The sequence below is a fragment of the Eurypyga helias genome, unplaced genomic scaffold (assembly GCF_000690775.1).
Source record: "Eurypyga helias isolate BGI_N326 unplaced genomic scaffold, ASM69077v1 scaffold20709, whole genome shotgun sequence".
Lineage (NCBI taxonomy): Eukaryota > Metazoa > Chordata > Aves > Eurypygiformes > Eurypygidae > Eurypyga > Eurypyga helias.
In genome coordinates this window covers 58,970-78,631 of record NW_010271972.1, presented here as the reverse complement: position 1 = coordinate 78,631, position 19,662 = coordinate 58,970, and the positions used below count along the sequence as shown (strand labels likewise).

Here is a 19,662-nt window from a genome sequence, read left to right as displayed (position 1 = left end):
GGATAGTGAACCAGATCTGGGAATTGTTCCACATTATAACTGTCTGTTCTTTTTTGACTGGACTAGTTTTATCACTGGAAAACTTTGTCCCTCCATTCCACAAATGCTGCTGCTGGCGTAAATGAATAGGTGGCACAGGAGCGGGAGGAGGAAGGGATTCGCTTCCTTTGGCAGAGACATCAGGGTCTGCCAGTGCAGTGCTCATCGAGCTCCTTTCCTTGTTGGCCAACAAAGAAATGCTACATTTATGTGTTCTGTGCTCTCTTCCTGTGTTAAAACAAATATCTCTGTTTCAGTGCTCTCACTAGCTATTGAGAACCATGTCTGACAACGGAGAACTGGAAGACAAGCCGCCAGCTCCTCCCGTCCGGATGAGCAGTACTATCTTCAGTTCAGGGGGCAAGGACCAGTTGTCTGCCAACCACAGCCTGAAACCCCTGCCCTCTGTACCGGAAGAGAGAAAACCTAGGAATAAAATCATCTCCATATTCTCTAGCACTGAAAAAGGTAAGATGCCTCTATTTTCCAAGGCTACATCTTGCATTCCTTTACTGCTCTTGTAAGTTTTGGTAGCACTTCAGCCATTTGAGTCCAGCCTGTCCCGGTGCAGGGGACTGGAGGAAGTGCTGAAAGTTAGGTATGTGTGTTCAATGAGCTGAGATGTTCCTTCTGTTTGCCCTGGGATCTTTGAAGATTAAATGCTAAGGGAGGAAAATTAAATAGCTCAGTGAGGAAAACCACCACCTATTGCTTCTCATGTTTGCTGCCCAGTTTAAAGTAATGCATTTCCAAACAACCCTAATAAATGTTTGTGATTCCTGGGAATCGTATTACTCACCATTTTGCAATGCTAAGTGCACATTTCTAGTTTGAAATGATCATCTGGCTGTTTTAGAAGGTACTTCGTGCTGATGACCATTTATGTGGTACCTTGAGGAGAAAAAAGTAGTAAAGAAATGGTGGGGGGGCTGCAGTGTGCCTGAAGGAGAATTGAGAAGAATCAAGTCCTTCTGTCTGTGTAACTGCACTGTTAGGATTAATTACTAGTGGGGAAAAAAATCTGTTTTCCTGTAAACAGGGATTATTTCTAAGAAAAAATTGCTGTAATGAAACTGGATTGTATTTGTGCTTTGTTTATGCCCTCTTTTCTGTATGGTGAATGTGTGTACAGCACTGGAGCTCTGATCCTGGTTCTCCAGGATGTCAATATGCACATACAACAAAATAGGGTGTAGATATTTCTATCTTCCAACATCTGGTATGGTAAAGCAGCGCAGAGACTTCGAAGCCTGACCTGACACAGCCATGCATTTTACTAATCTCTACCACTTAGTTTTGTTGTGATGAGTATTAAGATACACAACGGGAAGACCCTGCTGCTCCTAAAGTCTCCTGGTTCTGCTCTTGTCTTCCTGTGCCTCACTGCTGATGTGCTGGGCAGGACTGGCTCAGTCATGCTGACACAGGTTTGACTGCTTCAAGAGACTTTGCTCCTCGGGTGGTTTACTGTCCTGGCTAAGTGTTTTCCCCAGGGCTGGTTTTCACTCTTGCTTAGCGGTGTGAGCAACCATGCCTCACCCTGGAGACAAACTCTAGAGGCAGGCTTCCCTCTGTTTGGAAGGTCTGGCTTTCCATGATCTGGCAGAGTTTCTGCTCTGGATGGTGGGTGTGTTTTCCTTTTCGGAGGATGGAAAGATTTGGCCAGTGTAGCTTTTGGAAGCTGAACAGTTATTTCACAAGGTTGCTTATTGTGAAATAACTGTCCAAAGCTGGATTACAGCAACAAAAAGGGTGGTCTTTTTTTCTTTTTCCTGGCATGGGTAAGAGGCTTGAAGAGGTAATGAGAACATGAGAAGCTACTACAGGTTGGTGGCAGCACCCCAAGAGAGAGACTCCAGGCCTTTGAGGTTGGTGCAGGTGGTGCTGTCAACTAGGTGTAATGCCACTTGTCTGGAGCTTAGCCCTGCAATACTGCAGAAACTGGTGTTGTACCATCATATCAGGGGGTCATGGGAGGAAATGCATACAGGGTGAGGGTGAGGGCTGCAAGAAGATCCAGTGGAATGGTAAAATCTGCCCAGCTTCACACTAGGAGAATGGTTTAGGAGCTGGGAAGGCACTTGTCATGATGCTGCTGCATTGGTCGTTCATCAGAGCATCTGTGGCCCTTTTTTACAGAGGGAGATAGAATGAAGTAGAACACAAACCTCACACAGAGGAAGATTTTCCTTGCTGTAAAATACTAACCCTGTGTGAGACTTGCTTGTATTGTGAAATGGGCTGTGAGTGCAGGTGGGTGCAGTGCAGCTGGAGAGCTTTGTGCCGTTTTGTAGCGCCTTTACTTCTCCTTGGATGGTTCTTTTCCTCTTGATAGTGGATTTGTTCGTTGCTGAGCTGGCTGGGGAGGTGGTTGAAGACTTGTCTGAAGTTGCATTGGCTCATCTGCGCTTGTTGTGGGGTCCCATTACTTAGGCTTGTTCAGACCACGCTGTCAGTGCCTATGTGAACCAAATTTATGGAAAGCAATCTTGTCGAGCATGTGTCTGTATACGTACTGATTGTTTGGTGATGCAGACTAAAAATGGAAGTAATTTCTGCTGAGAAAAGTACATTTCAGAGAAAATGGTGTCAGTTTATCTTTTCTAAATGTTAAAAAGTATTATGTCTTCCTGAAAAAAAGCAGGTGGCTTTACTGCATGGCAAGATAATGTGGTTAGGAAAAATGGTAATTGAACTATCTGGCCTTAAGAAACTATCTGAAAGTTGTCTTTTTTTTTTAATTTGGAAAAAACTCTGTGGATTGGTTGACCTGCAGCAGGGATAATGAAAACATCCAAACAAATGGTTTTGGCCTCCAAGATGGGCTGTCGAATGTGAGCAGAATATAAATGGACACAGTGACTTTCTGGCACTAAAACAATAGTCAGATGTTAGTTTTATTCATTAGCATGGCTGAGATGCACCCTCATCAGAAACACCCATTTAAAGATCTATTTTTTTTTTTTTAATTCTGCTGCTGGGAGGTTTTACAGAAATATTAACTTCCTGCTTGGATTTAAAAAAAAAATACTGGTACTATATGCAAAATAATCTGTCATTCTGGGGTGGAAGTTTTTTTCATGGGCCAAACTTCTCCAGCCAATGCCAAAGTTAACAGATTACTATGAAAATGGTAAATTCTTCTTTTCAGAAAATGAAGGGATGCCTTACCAGGAGATGTATGAGGCTGCTGTGAACAGGCTTGTCACTGAGTAACGTCGTTTGGCTTTGTTCTGCAGGTCTCTGTCCGTAGGATTTTGCAGGGTCCCTCCTGCCCAGCTTCTTCCCATCTGTTGCCACAGCTCTGCATCCCGCTGGTCCCCTCTTGGGAGGTTTCCCTAGGTTAGGAGATGGTGGTGTGCTCTGGGGGACTTGCTGAAGACGGTGAGGTTTAGCAGTGTAGAGTTTCTGCCCCAAGTCCAAGCTAGTCTGTGCTGAAATAGTCATGAGAGTTTGAAGGGATTATTTAATGACCTATTTGTGGAGGGTGTTTTCTCCCTGGTTCCATTGTTTAGGATAAATGAAGCGATAGTCATCTTTTTACTAGAGTGCTTAATTGCCATGAATTTCCTTGGCTGGATTTTTGTAGTCAAACGAAACTGTGTGTGTTTTTGGAAAGCTTTAAAATAATCCCCTAAACCACGAAATGTTTGTCGTGGAGCAGAACATAAAGGACGTGCTGTGGGGCATTGCCCAGGACCCGGGATGGTGCGGGTGACACGCACAAGCCCTCTGGCTGAGGACAGATTTCAGCGTGGTTTCAGCTGCGGCTCGGTACTTCGGGGAGTACCCCCTGGAGTCACCTACCTGCTGCCACCAGGCTGGGGAGAAACCGGGGTGTTCCAGCCTTGTGTGCAGAGGTTGGCTGGTGGGGAGCAAAGGGTGCGAGGGGACGGGTTTGCCGTGCTGGAGTGTGTGTGGAGTACCGTGGGTGATGCTTTGCTGAGTGCCTGTGGCGTCATTTGGGGAAGAGAAGTGTCTTTTGGGGAAGAGTCCGGTTGTATTTAAGGCACTTTCTTAATCAGAGCCATTCTCCAATTCACCAAATCCTTCTGAAGGGCCTGTATCTTCCCACTCCAGGGAACAGGGGGACTGTATGCTGCTGCCTCTGCAAGGCCCACGTATCACATCTTACATGCACTTGCCGTTTGAAACAAACGTGGCCCTTTAAATGCTTCCCATTTAGATACAGAACTGCGCTGCAAACCTAGGCAGAGGTTGAAAAGCAGTGTGGCCTCGCCGTGGCCTTGTTCCCCGAGCCTCGAGTACATCCTGCCAACGCATGACTCACGGCACTGGCCTCTTGGCTGAAGCTCGCTGCTTGCCTGCGTTTGAAGTGCTGCTCCAGTCCGCTGTTCCTCTGGGCAGTGGACTGATCTTTACTCTCCTTGCCTAGCCCACTGAGAAGATAGGTGTTTTTGGAAGGAGAGGGTGTATTTGTGCAGCACGTGCTGCAGGGTTTGAGCACCAGCTCCTGCTCCCTACGTGTCAAGTGCTCCTGAACAGGAATCTTCCTCAGGAATATAAGCTTTTTCTCCCTGCTTCCTGAGGAATATAACTTCCCCCCCTTCCTTTCGCATAAACAACTGCAAGAGATTGGGAAGAAACAGTACTTTCCTTAAAGGTTTTCACATAAGCGAGTTTTTCTGTCCTCTGACTGAATGATGTTAATGAGAACATTTGACAGTCCGTTTGCTTTTTGGCTCTGACCTGTGCAGCCATATTAAAGATATCCTGTTTATAATAGCCGTGTCTTTCCAGTGCATTGTTCAGCTGGAGGCAGCCCACATGGCTTTTTGTTTGTAAGTATTGTCCTCCGCTCCCAGTCCTTCCTCTCCCACCAGCGTGAGGGGATTTCAGATGGATTCTCTGGTGATCAATGCCTTCCCCATGTTCTTTTTACCATGTAAACAGAGGGCACTGGTTTAGCTGCTCCTTATCTGTACAACTACATGACTTATTTTTAAAGTGAATTTAAAACCAAAGCAAAATACTTTTTTTTTTTTTTAAACATGCAAATGTAAAACGGTAATCAAGTTGGATTGCAAAATGGTGTGCTGCTTTCCTTTGTGGTTATGAGCACTATAGCATTCTTGCTGGCTTCGTGCACGCTATAATAAACGCAGCTGATTCAGCGGTATGCCCTGGGAGCCCACAGGCGTTCCCAGGATTGCACATGCAGTTTTCCTGGTATCTGGTTAGACACGCTCTACAGCTCTGTGCCAGGCCTCTGCCTTGCAGCAGCGGGCCATGAGATGAGGCCTTGAGCATCATCTTTCTACCTGGAGAGCAACCAGCAAGTACACTCCTCTGCTCTGGCAGGGAAAGAAAGCAGGGCTCAGGCTCTTCTGCAAGAACAAGAAAACAGGTTCTTGAAACCTTCCAACTTAACTCCAAACCTTTTCTGAGGAAAGGGAACAGGATAGTGTATTTTATATTTAGAATTAACTAGAAATTGTCTTCAATTTTTATTTGTTTTTTCTTTTTCAGGAAAAAACAAACAAGTCAACCAAACCAAACCAAAAAACCCCCACCCAAACAGCCAAAAAACTCAAGCCCTGGGCACAATAAAACATCTTCTAAATTTAATTGAATTTGGGTTGGATTGTGCACATGGTACTTCTCATTACCTGTTCCTGCTTCTGGTGCTTATTATGTTTGCTTTTTTTTTTTTCCCCCCCTTTAATTTAAATTAGGTAATTTCTCTGAGGCTATAAACTCTTATCTTCATCACAGGAAGTCCTAGTTTGCATTAATTACCTTGAATTGAAGCAGAGAGTTTTAGCTGTCTTCAGGGTGAACTTGAGGTTGAGCTGAAGTTGTCTTCAGGGTGGTTCTTAATCCATACTAAAATGTCCCTTTTTGGCATCGTAGACGTTTTGTGTGGTTAGATTTCATATGCTCAACAGAGCTTCGTTGCACTCTGGTGCTCTTAATCTTGTATTTGATTGCTACCATAGTACGATTGATTTAAATGGACCACGCTGTCGATTCTTAGCTGAAGTCTATACCAATTGGAAGATACCAAATCACGGTGCTGCACGTGCAAACACCCCCACCCGCTAAACAGAGTAACGGCTACGTTCGCCCTAACTGTTGTAATGTTTGCACTGATTCTGTTACATGGAGACAACAGGACTTCAAACCTTTGCTCAGCGGATCTGTGACTGCCTTTTTCAGGAAGCAAGAAGAAGGAAAAGGAAAGGCCAGAAATCTCCCCACCATCAGACTTTGAGCATACCATCCATGTTGGCTTTGATGCAGTTACCGGAGAGTTCACTGTAAGTATGCCTGCCTTGAAGTTGCTCAGAAAACAGTGCTGTAGTGAAGCCTTGCCATGTTTTGGAATGAAGTGTGTGTTCGTCTTCGTTTTTATCAAATAAATAATTTTACTGTGTATTTGTGGTGTGTCAGAGTAATGAGACTGTGAATTGTTAGTACTTCTGCAGTGTAAATGTGAGATCTGATGCTTTGTGTCACCTGGGAGAGCATTCCCTGAGAAAACCCTCTTTGGTTTACTTTCGTTAGTGGGTAACTGACTCTGTTGAGCACTTTCGTATTCCCATTCATCACATCTGGCTTGATGTACCTGAAAGAGATGGTGTCATGTTGGCATGGTGATTTGTGTGGTCACCTGTGGACATATGGCTCCCCATTAAAACCCCATCCTACTAGTTCATGTGTTTAAGGCTGTGCGTGTTATGCTTTTTACAGAGGAAAGAAACTTGCTCTGCCTTTTAAAAATCTTTAAAATGCTAGAAGGATGTTTAAAATCACATGTTTTTTCAGGGAATGCCAGAGCAATGGGCTCGGTTGCTTCAGACCTCAAATATCACGAAGCTTGAACAGAAGAAAAACCCCCAGGCGGTACTAGATGTGCTGAAATTCTATGACTCCAAAGACACAGCAAAACAAAAGTATCTGAGTTTTTCTGCTCCAGGTGAGATCCAAGTGTGTGCAAGACATATTGGAGAGGAGTTGGTTATTTGGAACAGAGTCTTTCTCTCTTTCAGAATAATAAATCAGACTCAAATTCTGAAAGGGCGAGCTACTTTTCAGTGAGCAACAAATATTTGAAGGTGAATTTAAAACTTACTGGAAACTGGCATTGTCCAGTTAATTTCCTGTTTTAAGTGGAGAGGGGAAGAAATGGAGCGGGATAAGTCAGAATAGCAGCCAAAATTAACTGTGACAGGCTGTGTTTATGAAGCTGGGGCTCTGGTACTGTGATTAATTGGTTTTGTGCTGGACACCTTGGTGCTCCTGTCTGTGGCTGAAACAGCTATCTGTGAACTTGATGTCAAGTGTGCTGACATCGAAGATGCAAAATAACTTGTGGCTTCTAGGTCGGGAGCTGTGTGGGGGAGACTGTCCTACAAACAGAGGCAGTTTTACCTAGTTTTATTCCAAATTATTTCTGAATATAGCTTAGTAATAAGGCTTTGTAGCATTCTGCCCTTTGATTCAAGATACCGCTAAGGGAATAGCAATATCCGTTTGATCCTGATGTCGCATCTCCATAAAATAAAACACATAGGTGTGACAAGTTTGGAAACCATGTGTGGGAACTGCAGTCAGTTGAAGAGCGAGTTGGGAAAGGAGTGGGTTTACCTACCCTTAGGGGGGAGACTTTTAGAAACGTACAGCTTCCTTTATTATTTTTCTGATGATTTTATGTATTCTGCTATTTGTCCTATTTAGAAAAAGATGGTTTCCCTTCAGGAACACCAACGGTGAGTGTGTTTACTATTCTTTGTATCTTAGGTGCGTACAAGTTTTCTATATTTGCTGTCTACTGAATGTTGCAGTATATAACAAAATGAGAATTTTTTGTGAAATAAAAACTTAAATTGGGGGGTCAACAGAGCATGTTTCACCAGAGCAACAGTATGTTAATCTTGTAATAAATGCAATAGGGCACTTAAACCACTCAACCTTTCTTTTGTCATCAGTAAGAATTCTTTTATCCTAATGTGGATGAAAAAAAGGGAAGAAAGAGTCTCAACACTGGAGACAATGTTCTTTTTTTTTTTTTTTTTTAAACTTTGGTAAAAATGTAGACCAATGCCAAAGGTTCAGAGCCATCAACAGCTGTGGCAGATGATGATGAGGATGATGAAGAAGCTCCTCCTCCCGTTATTGCTCCGCGGCCGGATCACACAAAATCGGTGAGCAGCTGTAAAATTTACAGTGCAGACCTGCATCGCAGAACTTTTCTACTTCTGTTTCCTAGATAATTGTTTTGTTTGTGAAATGAGCTGTTGTAAGTTTTGGGGCAAAGTTCTGGTTTTGATTTGAGTTGCTAAGAAAATGCTCAATTTCTGGATATCAGTTGGATCAGAAATCCTGAAGTTAATGCTATTTGTTTGTTGGCTTGTGTTAAAGACACCCAGCCATGCTTATCCTTCAGCCCAGCATGCAAGGAGGAGGCTTGTTAATTCTAAAGAAATATAGCTAGTTTCTGTAACTTTGCACACTACAATGGTACAAGTCTAGTGCATTTCATTTTCTTTACTTTGATTGCTGTGTGATAGTCTCACCAAATATACTACCCAAAACAATTAAAACTTTTAATTTGAAAGCGTATTTCACTCACAAAGTCCTCAGCATTACATAAAAAGTGAAATCCTGAAGAAGCTGCTGTTTGTTAAGTTTTAGTGTAGCTGTGCTGAGCTACACACCTTGTTAATGATGTCCCAGGGTTCCCACTTGTTCCAGCTCATTCTCTTGACCGTGGTAGGTGTACATTTTGCTACTCTACCCACTTATTTTTGCCTCAGGTAGCGTAAATGGGAATTGTGTATGTTTGTCAAGTGATGCTGCTTATAATTACCCACTCAGGGTATGTAAACATACAAAATGTGGCAGGTCCACAGCTCCCCCAGAAGTACCAAACTGTATGTCTGTGAACAGTTGAGGAGGAAATTAAATAAAGCTCCAAGAACATCCCCAAAACTAGGGGCGGCTGGGAAATTCCCAAGGGTGTCATGCTTCCTTTCATGGCAAAACATGGTTCTTCAGATTTTAGTAGTAGTTGATCTTGCTATTAAATAGTGATTTTCCTTCTGTGAAACTTGGAAATCGCAGAAGCGAAGTGGAGAGGTGAAAGGGCCCCTCCTGTTAGCTAGTGTGGGTTATGAGGAATAAGCAGGTAGAAATCCCCCAAGAAGTCTGTGTGTGGAAGTGAATCTCCTTGCATCTGCTCTGCTCAGGAGGTGTCTGGGTCTTGCTTTCAGAGGTCAGTAAGGATACCAGCATCTTGACTTCCTGGAATTTAATGCTTCTCAGGTCTAATTTCTGCTTCCAACCTGTTACGTAAAATGGTGCTTAGGGATCCTTGAAGAACTGTGATTGCTTGTTTTCAACTGAACGTAAACGATTCCAAAGAAAATGCTCAGGTAAACGGTCTCTCTTAACAGATTTATACACGGTCTGTAATTGACCCCATCCCCGCACTGGCTGGCGACACTTCTGTTGACAGTGCGACGAAATCGGGTGATAAGCAGAAAAAGAAGACCAAAATGTCAGATGAAGAGATCATGGAAAAACTACGTAGGTGTTTTTTGTTTCAGATAAACAAAGACTTTAAGAGTCGGGGGGGGTTGGAATATTACACAAAAATAAGGATAAGGGCAAAAGTTTAAGGGTGGTGTGAATACTGTGCGTGATTGATTTTGGGTCAGAGAGTAGCTGAGAGGAGCTGCGTTCAGAAGTTCTGCCAATTTCTATGCTTCAGAGCCCTGTTGGATAAAGAAGATAGTAGAACAGGCTTTTTTGGATTGCAGTTCAGTTGTGATAATGTGATCTGCATGTATAATACGATCATAATAACACAAAATAATTTCTGCTGTTGCTTGTTTCATAATCATCTTGAAGATATTTTTTCACCATATTAATGTTCTGATGCTTAAGTTGAGAACTGACTGGAATTTGTCCATTCCTAATGGATTTGTCGTACCTTCATACTGGGTTTTGCTACACAGAAGACTAGCATTAAATTGAGATTCTGGTGGGAAATAGCACGATCTGTCTCGTTAAGAGTGAAACCTAGCGTAATTGTTGTCTGAGGTGGGGCCGTTCATGACTGGAACTGATTCGGGAAGGTTTGGCTGTTCCTGCACCAGCCTTCACTACTTGAGCTACCTCACTCCTGGAGGTGTCCTGGCCACTCCAGCCCTACTGAAGGGGGACAGCAGGATTGGCATGTGTTTTCAGCGTCAGCTGACGGAAACGGTGTACGTGGTGCTACCACAGCAGAGAGCATCTCCTAAAGCTGTGATGCCTCTGATGTTTTGTGTGGACATTTTTTTTTTCTCCCTTTTCTAGGCACTATCGTAAGCATAGGAGATCCCAAGAAAAAATACACCAGATATGAAAAAATTGGGCAGGGGTAAGTGTTCAGCCCAACATTTATTCCCAGTGAGACAGCGTTAAAAGCAGTGTACTGTTCTTTCTGATGTCCGCAGCATCGGAAGCGGATACGAGTTTTTTGTTTGTCATCGGTCTGTTCACGTGCTTGTTTGTTACACAGAGATGCAACTGGCTGTAATGTTTTTCTTTTCACAGGGCTTCAGGTACAGTTTTCACAGCTATTGATGTGGCAACAGGGCAGGAGGTAAGATTCCTGCGTTCATTGCAATGAAAATAGTTTTTCTGTGTAAATGTTCTTCTGTAGGTGGCCGAAATGGTTTGACTAGATTTCTTTCTGTGGCTCCCATCTCTGCTATCACCTCCCGGAAGAATGTTTGTCATAGTGATTTGAAACAGTGTGTGCCTTGTTCTGTGGTAATCAGATGATGAAAACTAAAAATAGAGTTTTGTCTTTCCAGTGAAAAGCAGGGGGAGTGAGGTGTTCCAGAATGAAAACAAACAGTCCTTCAAGAACTGTGGGCAGTGGTGTCCTGCCTTTTCAGAAATTAAACTGTTTAGTCTTTGCAGGCTTGTTCTCTAGTCCTGCCTCAGTAGAGGTGATGGATGTGCTTATCTGTATGGAAAGAGCTTGCCCCATGTGATTCTTCACTCTAGTTAGAATGCCTTCTCCACATCCTGACCTTTGCTTTTACTCCTTGGTGCCTCCAAACCCAGCTGGTGAAGTTGATAACATCAGCAATACTCTGCTTGCTTGTCATCTGTGGTTCCCGGGGCTAAAATTTTAGGAATTATTTGCTTCTCTTTAAATTAAAAATTCCTTCATTTCCCTTTAACTGTCCACAAGTAGCCTTTCCTTAGGTCCCTGATGAGTTATTGCCCTTTCAACAGTCACCACGTTTACCAGTACTGTGGTACCACATCTTGATAAAACGCAAGCCTTCCAGTCACCTCAATAGCTTGTCTCTTAGACTGCTTCCTACACACTGCAGTACTCCATGTGTTCTTACTGACTGCAGGCTGAATTTGGTGCTACAGTTCCTTTCGTACACCTCCTCTGCATCCTGTCAGGCCGGCGTGCTCACAGGTGGTTGCTCGCAGTCTCCACATATTTAAGTGGATGCAGTACTCTGGCTTCCTTGGTACTTAATGTCTGGGAATAGAATTAGGTCTGTTCAGTGGTGAGACCAGAAAGCCAAAGGAGTGTTTTATTGCTGTTTTCAACTCCCTAATGGGAAGTGTAGACAGCATGGAGCTGGACAATGACAGGACAAGAGGTAACAGACAAAAATCACCACAAGGGAAATTCTGATTAGCTATTAGAATTCTTTTTTCCCTGCACAGTCAGGATGACTGATTGTGGGACAGGATCCCAGAGAGGCTATAGAATATCTGCTCACAGAGATCTCCATTCAAAACTCAGTTGCACAAGACCTTCAGCAACCTGCTCCACGTTGGCTGTATTTTGAGCAAGGGTTTGGAGCAGATGAGCTCCAGAGGTCCCCTCCAATTGTAGTTATTTTGGGATTCTGTGGCACAAGTTCTCTTCTTTCAATGCCCTTGGCAATACAATAGGATCATTTCTACAAAATTATATTGGTTCTTGTGTTTGGTTTTGGACTCATGGGTAGGTTACCTCGTGAAACTCTGAACTGCCTCCTCAAAGTGTAGTAACTAACACAACTGGGACAATTCTCCATTTTAAAGCCTGGAATACTTGTGCTGGTTAGTTTATTTTCTGGACAAGATAGGTCTTTTTCTTCCCTTTTTCTCTCTGGGATAGTTCATTGGCTTAATTGCTTTGGGAGGAATTCCTTCTGCCTCTCAGCATTCCATATACCCAAACACTGATTTGGTCAGAATATAGAAAAGCAAATCACTTTGCCTTACATTGGAAGGCTTATACTTTCTCCCTTAGTTGCTACATGATTCTCTTCTGCTTAGGCCTGTTGATAAGAAATTGGGCAAGTATTTTTTAATCCCCTGGATGTTTTCTTTGCTGTCTGTTCTGCCATTTATTATTGTGTGGGGATCTTTTCAGCTGCAAGAGGGTGATTGATGTTGGCTATGACTGCAAGTTGTATGCTCACCAAGTTGCATTCATTTGAATTGTATGCTAATAAATAAATGACTTGCCAGCTGCAAGCTGTGCTCAACTCCTCTAATCCTGTTACAGAATTTCTTCTAACTTTTCACTGTACTAAAAATGACCAAAAGGCTTTGATACTGAGGTTTGAGTGATTTGTTTTATTGCTGTTTTATTTTGTCCTATTCAGGTTGCTATTAAACAGATAAACCTGCAGAAACAGCCCAAAAAGGAGTTGATTATTAATGAGATCTTGGTAATGAAGGAGCTTAAGAACCCCAACATAGTCAACTTCCTGGACAGGTAAATGCAGACAGCTGGCTGATTGCTTCATCCCCAAGGGTTTCAAGAGTTTAAAACTTGATATACTCACACAGACCTGGAATTCCTGTACCTACAGGTCTGAGACAAATGAGACTGTATTTAAACTGTTGTTAAAAACAACAAAAAAAGAAAAAGTAAAAAATTAAGAGTCATCTGTTGAAGGGAATGGTCTTGATTCAGTAAGAAGCCGCCTTCTGTCATGAACGCAGCGCTGCCTGTAGCTGGGGTCAGGGGTGGAGAGGAGCACAGCTGGAGCAGTGCTTGCGTTATGCATGAGAGGTGTAGGATGTTATCCCGCCCGTTTAGCTAGTAAGAAGCACGCAGCTTTTATTGTCAGCATTTATGTTTCAGGCTGCCTTCCAGAGATCAACTTTCTCTACTGTTTGTCTTAAGTGTTTACAAATCTTTTCACTCACCAGCTCTTAGCAGGCATCTTCCAGTTCTCAACCTCTTGATTCCAAACGGGTCATGCTTTTCCTTTTCTGCCTGTAGTTACCTCGTAGGAGATGAACTGTTTGTGGTGATGGAGTACCTAGCTGGAGGCTCGCTAACAGATGTGGTCACAGAAACATGTATGGATGAAGCACAGATCGCTGCTGTTTGCAGAGAGGTGAGTACTGCGGTTGGTAGGTGGAGGAACGAAGGTGCGCTGTACTCCCCTGGGCTTTACGGTACACTCGGGTTAGGGCTGGTGGCAGTAGTTGGTGTTGGAGCCATGGAGTTAGGAAGGTTGAACGATGCTGAGAGCAGAAATCACTGTTAAAATGACAGAAAATAACAGAAGGAGCTTAACTCGGAAGATCGAGGGTTTGCAAGTTGTCACACAAAAGAGCTGTGGCAGCTTTGGGGCTGGATGTTGAGCGGACAGAGGTTTTGGTTTTGGTACCGGGGTTGCCTACTCCTGCTGACATGTTTACAGAAAGGTATTAATAATGTGGGCTGAAGCTCAAGGAAGAACAACAGGGAGGTTTAGCAGCTGGAAATGCTGGCTTTTTGAACTTTGGCTAATGAAGAGTATCCAAAGGCACCAAAAAGAGAATACTGAGTATTCATATGTAGGTGCTATAGAAAGTAGGGATGTGAACATATTTAAAAAAAAAAAGTCTGAAAGTTTCGGAGTGTTTTCCAGAAGGAAGAAGGGGAACTGTGTTTGCTTAGAGTGTGAAAGTGTATCTGATGAAACAGGAATACTTCAAGAACTGTGTACTAAAATAGAGATGACCTGGATGCAGACTATCCTTTTGTCATTTTAGTAGTTTTCTTTGTGTCTGGAAACTACAGTTCTGTGACAGTTATGCTTTCTTTATGGATTTCTCAGAAAAATAATTCTCCGGAAGGCTGTAGTTGGAGTAATTGTAGGATTGCAGTAAGATTTCAGATGGAGGGGTCGGAAGTGGCTGGTGTCACAGGTTACCAGCAGTTTCTGCCCTGAGTCAGGGTGCTGGCATCCAGCTCAGGCTTGATCTATTGTGGCAGAAGAAGTAATTGTATTACCTACTGTGCAGGAGAAACTTAGGCTTTTAAACCCCCATTTGACTACCTCAACATGACATCTGCTTTTGATGATTCACCCCAAGGGAGGGGATGGGAAGCGAACTTGTACATTAACGTGTATGGACAGGTAATGGTTTCCAGAGAAACCGGAGCTGGAAGCGGAGAACCGAAAGTAACTATTTACTGTAACAGTAATTAAGTTTTCTGAGGAAGAAGTCTAATAATGAACTATTGTACTTCATCAAAACGCTGCTGCCCGCTGTGTTATATTCGTTCTGCAAATCAGTGCCTCTTTGCTAAAGCAAATGATGGCACAAAAAACTCCTTGGGGCTTACATCCACGCCCAGCTGCACATGGTAGGGGTTCTGCTTATGTTAAAAAGGAAGGATCTTGCATATTTTTTTGCCTTTTATTCCCAAATAGCAAAAGTAGATTTTGTTACGTTTTTAGGCAGAAAGTGTGAAAGGTTTTAAGATAAAAGTCAGTATTAGTGACTTCCATGATGAAAATGTTTTACAGCCTTCAGTGTAGGAGAAGTTGCAGGCGTGTTGAGAATGAGGTGTCACCAATTCCTCTTGGTGGGATTTCAAGCCAAAAAGCTCTCACTTCATCCTGTACAGTTCCTCTGTATAATTTGTGAGATGTACCAAAATTAACATCTGGGATTTTTGAGAGCATCTTGGGTGATGACTGGGTGGGGAGGAATTGGATTGACAGGTTTAAGATAGCAGAGTAACTCCATGTTTAAATGATTTTTGACCTCATAAGATCTGGAGAGTATTTTTTAGCACAAGAGCTTCCTCTGCTGGTTATTTTAAATAATACCTGTTACGTTTTTGCACGCAGCACTGGCCGAGGGTGTAAGCATTGCTTTTGCATTTGTGACCACGCACACAAATTGTGTTTCCATACTCTGAATTGTTTTTTTTTTTCTCCCACCCAGTGTTTGCAAGCGCTTGAGTTCCTACACGCCAACCAGGTCATCCACAGAGACATTAAGAGCGACAACGTGCTGTTAGGAATGGATGGCTCAGTTAAGCTGAGTGAGTACCAGCCAATTGTTTCTATGTTCTGCTTTCCCTTTCCCAGGAAACTTTGACTCCGAGAGTGTAAATGGGTGGATTTGCAAGGGAAATTTGAGGTGCTTTTTGTATTGACCGCGAGTAATAGAAAATCATTCCATGTTATAAAATGTGTAACTCGCAGGTAGCAGGTATTAAAATTCTGAGGGCCCTAAGACCAAGGCTGTGGACATGTTAGAGCGGAAGGATGTTGAAGCAAACCTGTTGCCACATGAATACGTTGGAAAACATGAAGTAACTGGCACCGTACAGTGAAGCAAAGATGCGAACGGTTGCAAGAGAAAAGTTGCAGCCAGCTGCCGTTGCTTTCTTAGTCCCTTCGGGTTGTCAGGCTTGCTTTTAATGTTTTGCCCTTCTCATGAGAAGGCCACTAACCAGAACACTGTATGTTATTACCCATTTATGTTGCAGCCTAGTCTTATGCTGTGCCTGTACTAGGCCTCCTTTTCTTGGACTGAAAGTGTGACACGCTTTCGTTAATATAATCATGAAATGACAAAGAAACTGCTTGCTTTACAGGTAATTGTTAAGCATGAGTGGATTTACGCATAGTAAGTCAGGTTCTGGTGTGTGCAAACGTGTCTGGCAGTACAAAAAAATGTGAAACCACATGAAGAAGCTGCCAGGACTGTTGAGAGAGACACGCATTGTCTGACCCCTTGGTGTGGAGGAGTGTGCAAAGCATAAAGCGGCCGAAGTGTTAAGGGATGGTGTTTTTACAGTTGGGAAGGAATTTCAAAATGCCGATGAAAGCGTATCTTAGCAGTGTTCTTTACTCCAGAAGGTTTGCAGTCTCATATTAGGTATGAGATGGAGTGTGAAGAAAGATCTATGAGCAACCTGATTTGCTTACCAGCAGTGTTGGATGCACTACTTGCTTGCCTAGGAGGCTTTATTGTTTCTGTGTGACGTGCTTGTGCACAAACTGTGTGAATTCAGAGGCTGAAGATAAGTGAGGAGTCAGAGCAGGGACTGTGGCTGAAAAGAGTTAGCTGGAGAAGGCTCAGGAATGTAAGAGCTGTCAAAGCAAAGCAGAGTGGCATAAGGAGAGGGTTAGCAGCCTGTGTAAAGAAGCACTGGCCCCAGGAGATTGGGAGAAGAGGAGGAGGAAGAAGAGACAGGAGAAAGCGGGAGTTAGCTGTAAAAATGTCCTGTATGAAGGAGAGGTGTTGTAATCAGTGTTGAGCCTAGCACTCCTTTGGCTGTGTGACCGTGGAGCCCTAATTACGCACGCTGCTGGTTGGTGAAACTGGGTTCCACATCTTGCCTGTCTTCTCTCCTTGCTGGCGGCGTGGTGCGGAAGGCCGCGCTGGTAGGTCAGGAGACGTACGCTGCTGCTGCTTCTCTGGTGGTGTTCACTGAGATAAGCTGGGCTTTGTGTTGAGTGTGACACGCTGATAAAGGCCTTGGAGGAACTTGGTGGCTGCTGTAGGTTTGATTATTTCTTCTTTTTTTTTTTTTAATCTTTTCTTTTTTTTAAGGCAGCATCTTGACAATTGGGGTGTGGGCAGGTCTTTGTAAATTGTCCTCTTGGTAGAACATAGCACTTCAATGTGGCTCTTTTGTCAGCACTGTGTGGCACAAGACTTTCAAAATTGACTTGAAATTTTAAAACCTCTCTCTCTCTCTCTCTCTTTCTCTCTCAAACTTAGTGTCAATGATAAGGTAAAATCTGTCTCCTGCCTTAACTGTGTTCTTATTGATGCTTTACATGCCTGGGAAGTGGGAGTGCTGCAGCTGGATAAAGTAACATGATGGAACGTGCATTGCTGCTGCACCTGAAGGCTATAGGAATAGGTGACTTTTCTCGTTTTCTTGAGTGTGGTTGTTCTCTTTGGTAGTTACCTTGGGGAGAGGTTTGTTTGTCCAGGTTCCTTCTGCTGAGTGGGGTAGCACTTCACTTCTCTGCAGCCTTGTTTCCATGTCTGTCAGCTGTAGTACCTGTATTTGATGGCCAGATTGCTGTGAAATGTTGAACTCAGTAGCTGCACAAATCTATTTAGCAGGGCAGAAGCTGTGGCTTGTGGATTCATGTTTTCTAGATCAGGCTGCGTAACATGCCATGCACAGAACACTTGCCTTCTGTGTTCTGCTTGATTACTCTTTTTGGCTGTTACCAGTCTAGAAATCTTGAAGACTGGGCAAAATACCGTTCTTCTACAGCGCAATAGTTGTGTCGCTTCTCCAGAGGACAAAAAGCCTTATCTTCATTCCACGGAATTCTGCCCTGCTTAAACACCTTCAGGTTTTGTATCTATCTTGCACGTTGGATTTTTGTAGTATGGCGAACACAGTGGGGGGAAGACAAAAAGGAGACGTCCCCCAACCCCTTCAAGTGTGGGGGGAGTAAAATGTACGTGTAGTCATAGAGAAGTCTTCTAGGAGGCCCGCTTGCTTGGGGTGCACCAATTTAACTTCTTAACGTTCTGTTATCCTACAGCCGACTTTGGTTTCTGTGCTCAGATCACCCCAGAGCAGAGCAAGCGCAGCACCATGGTTGGAACTCCTTACTGGATGGCTCCTGAAGTGGTCACACGGAAAGCATACGGCCCTAAAGTGGATATCTGGTCTCTGGGCATCATGGCTATTGAGATGGTGGAAGGAGAACCCCCGTACCTCAACGAAAACCCCCTGAGGGTAAGAAGCCCATGTACAGCTACAACTGTTTGCGGGTGTTTACCCCATGAATGTTCTCAGTAATTGTTCATTAATAGTTTCTGCATTAAAAAGAAAATGAAACAAGAGACTCCAAGCTTCAGCAGTGCAAGAAAATTCCTCCAGAAGGAAAAGTCGGCTGCCTTGAATTTGCAGTTAGCCCTACCCTGAATGTTTCTGTTCAGAAGGGGAGTACCTGCTTGTAACGAAAACACCAGGCTTTGAACTCAGTCTTCTGTGCTAGTTTAGGGAAAGTGAATCCATTAGGTTATGAAAAATGCTGCTTGTATCAGATATTTTCTTTGCCAAGGGAAGTATCTGTTGCTAAAAGATTTCGAATGTTATTTTGCCACCAGCAAGAATAGGTTGAGACTGCCCAGAACTGTGGCATTTTTACTTTCTCATCTCACCAGGGAGAGGAGCAGTAGGCTGCAGAGCCCCTTCTCATCTAGACAAAGGCATTGCCGCTAGGCAGGTCAGCTTGGCATCTTTTCAAGATTTGGCTTGGTTATACAATATTCCTCTTTGTACAGGCTTTATATTTGATAGCAACTAATGGCACACCAGAGCTGCAGAACCCCGAGAAACTGTCCCCAATATTCCGGGATTTCTTGAACCGATGTTTGGAGATGGATGTAGAGAAAAGAGGATCAGCCAAAGAATTGCTACAGGTGAGAGTCAGCTGCTTCTCAGTCTGTGGAACAGAAACCACGAGTGAGCGAGCCTGTGGTAAACCGCACCCTAGACTGGCACCCTTTTTTGTGTTCCCTTCTGAAACAACTTCTCCAGTGGAGAACAGTCAGCAGGAGCTACAGTCATCAGATTCCCATGTATTCTGAAGGCTTTCCACCAGGAGTCTTTGCCTTCATTCTGCTGCTGCTCAGGCATCCACCAATTTATGAACTTGCTGTAATTAAGAGCCATTGAAGTGAGCGGAACGGGACAGAGGTCTGAGCAGCAAACCTTTGTAGGGCGTTACAGGAAAAGTGAAGGCCTAGGCTCTTTCGAGTCGAGGAGGAATGATTATCAGGCTTGAGGTGCTCTGGAGCTGTCCCTTTAGGCACTAACAGCACTTCCTTTGTCTTTCATAGCTCAGGATGAAAAGGGCTGTGTAGATGTATGGCTTTTATGGGCTTTTTAAACCATGTCTTTCACTAATTTACGGTGTTTCTCTCTTCCTGCCAGCATCCCTTCTTGAAACTGGCCAAACCTCTGTCGAGCTTGACGCCACTGATCTTGGCAGCCAAAGAAGCAATGAAGAGTAACCGCTAACATCACTGCCACAGCCTTCATCCTTCTTGTTTGTTTGTTTGTATTTTACAAATCTTTATAATATATGAAATTGTTACACTTCTGGGGGGAGGGAGGGGATTTTGTTGGGGGGGAAACGTCTGCAGAAGGGAAGAAACTCTCATCCGGAAGACACCCAGAATATATTGTGGTGACTCTAGCGATCCCTGTCTGGGATCCAGAAGGAATTGAGGACTGAATTACTCGCCTTTTTGGTTTTTTTTTTTTTTTTTGCAGACAGCCCAGAAATGCCACTTACTGTGCCTGGGGTTTTTAGGGTTTTTAACAACTTTGCTGTAGCAGCTCCCATGCGTTGTACCCTT

General features: G+C 43.6%; 1 protein-coding gene across 3 annotated transcripts; it reads left to right on the top strand.

Moving 5' to 3' along the window:
- Nucleotides 1-320: 320 nt before the first annotated feature.
- Nucleotides 321-19,321, top strand: PAK2 (p21 protein (Cdc42/Rac)-activated kinase 2). Of its 3 annotated transcripts, none has more exons than XM_010158985.1 (14): nucleotides 321-507; nucleotides 6,220-6,320; nucleotides 6,829-6,979; nucleotides 7,741-7,772; nucleotides 8,100-8,207; nucleotides 9,459-9,591; nucleotides 10,366-10,429; nucleotides 10,606-10,654; nucleotides 12,684-12,796; nucleotides 13,310-13,427; nucleotides 15,256-15,355; nucleotides 17,835-18,031; nucleotides 18,583-18,720; nucleotides 19,235-19,321. In XM_010158985.1, the coding sequence occupies exons 1-14, from the start codon at nucleotides 321-323 to the stop codon at nucleotides 19,319-19,321; spliced, it is 1,578 nt and encodes a 525-aa protein (XP_010157287.1). The 3 variants fall into 3 exon arrangements, with proteins under 3 accessions (XP_010157287.1, XP_010157286.1, XP_010157285.1); XM_010158984.1 differs by having other exon boundaries at nucleotides 7,741-7,778; XM_010158983.1 differs by lacking the exon at nucleotides 7,741-7,772 and having other exon boundaries at nucleotides 6,829-7,035.
- Nucleotides 19,322-19,662: the final 341 nt, after the last annotated feature.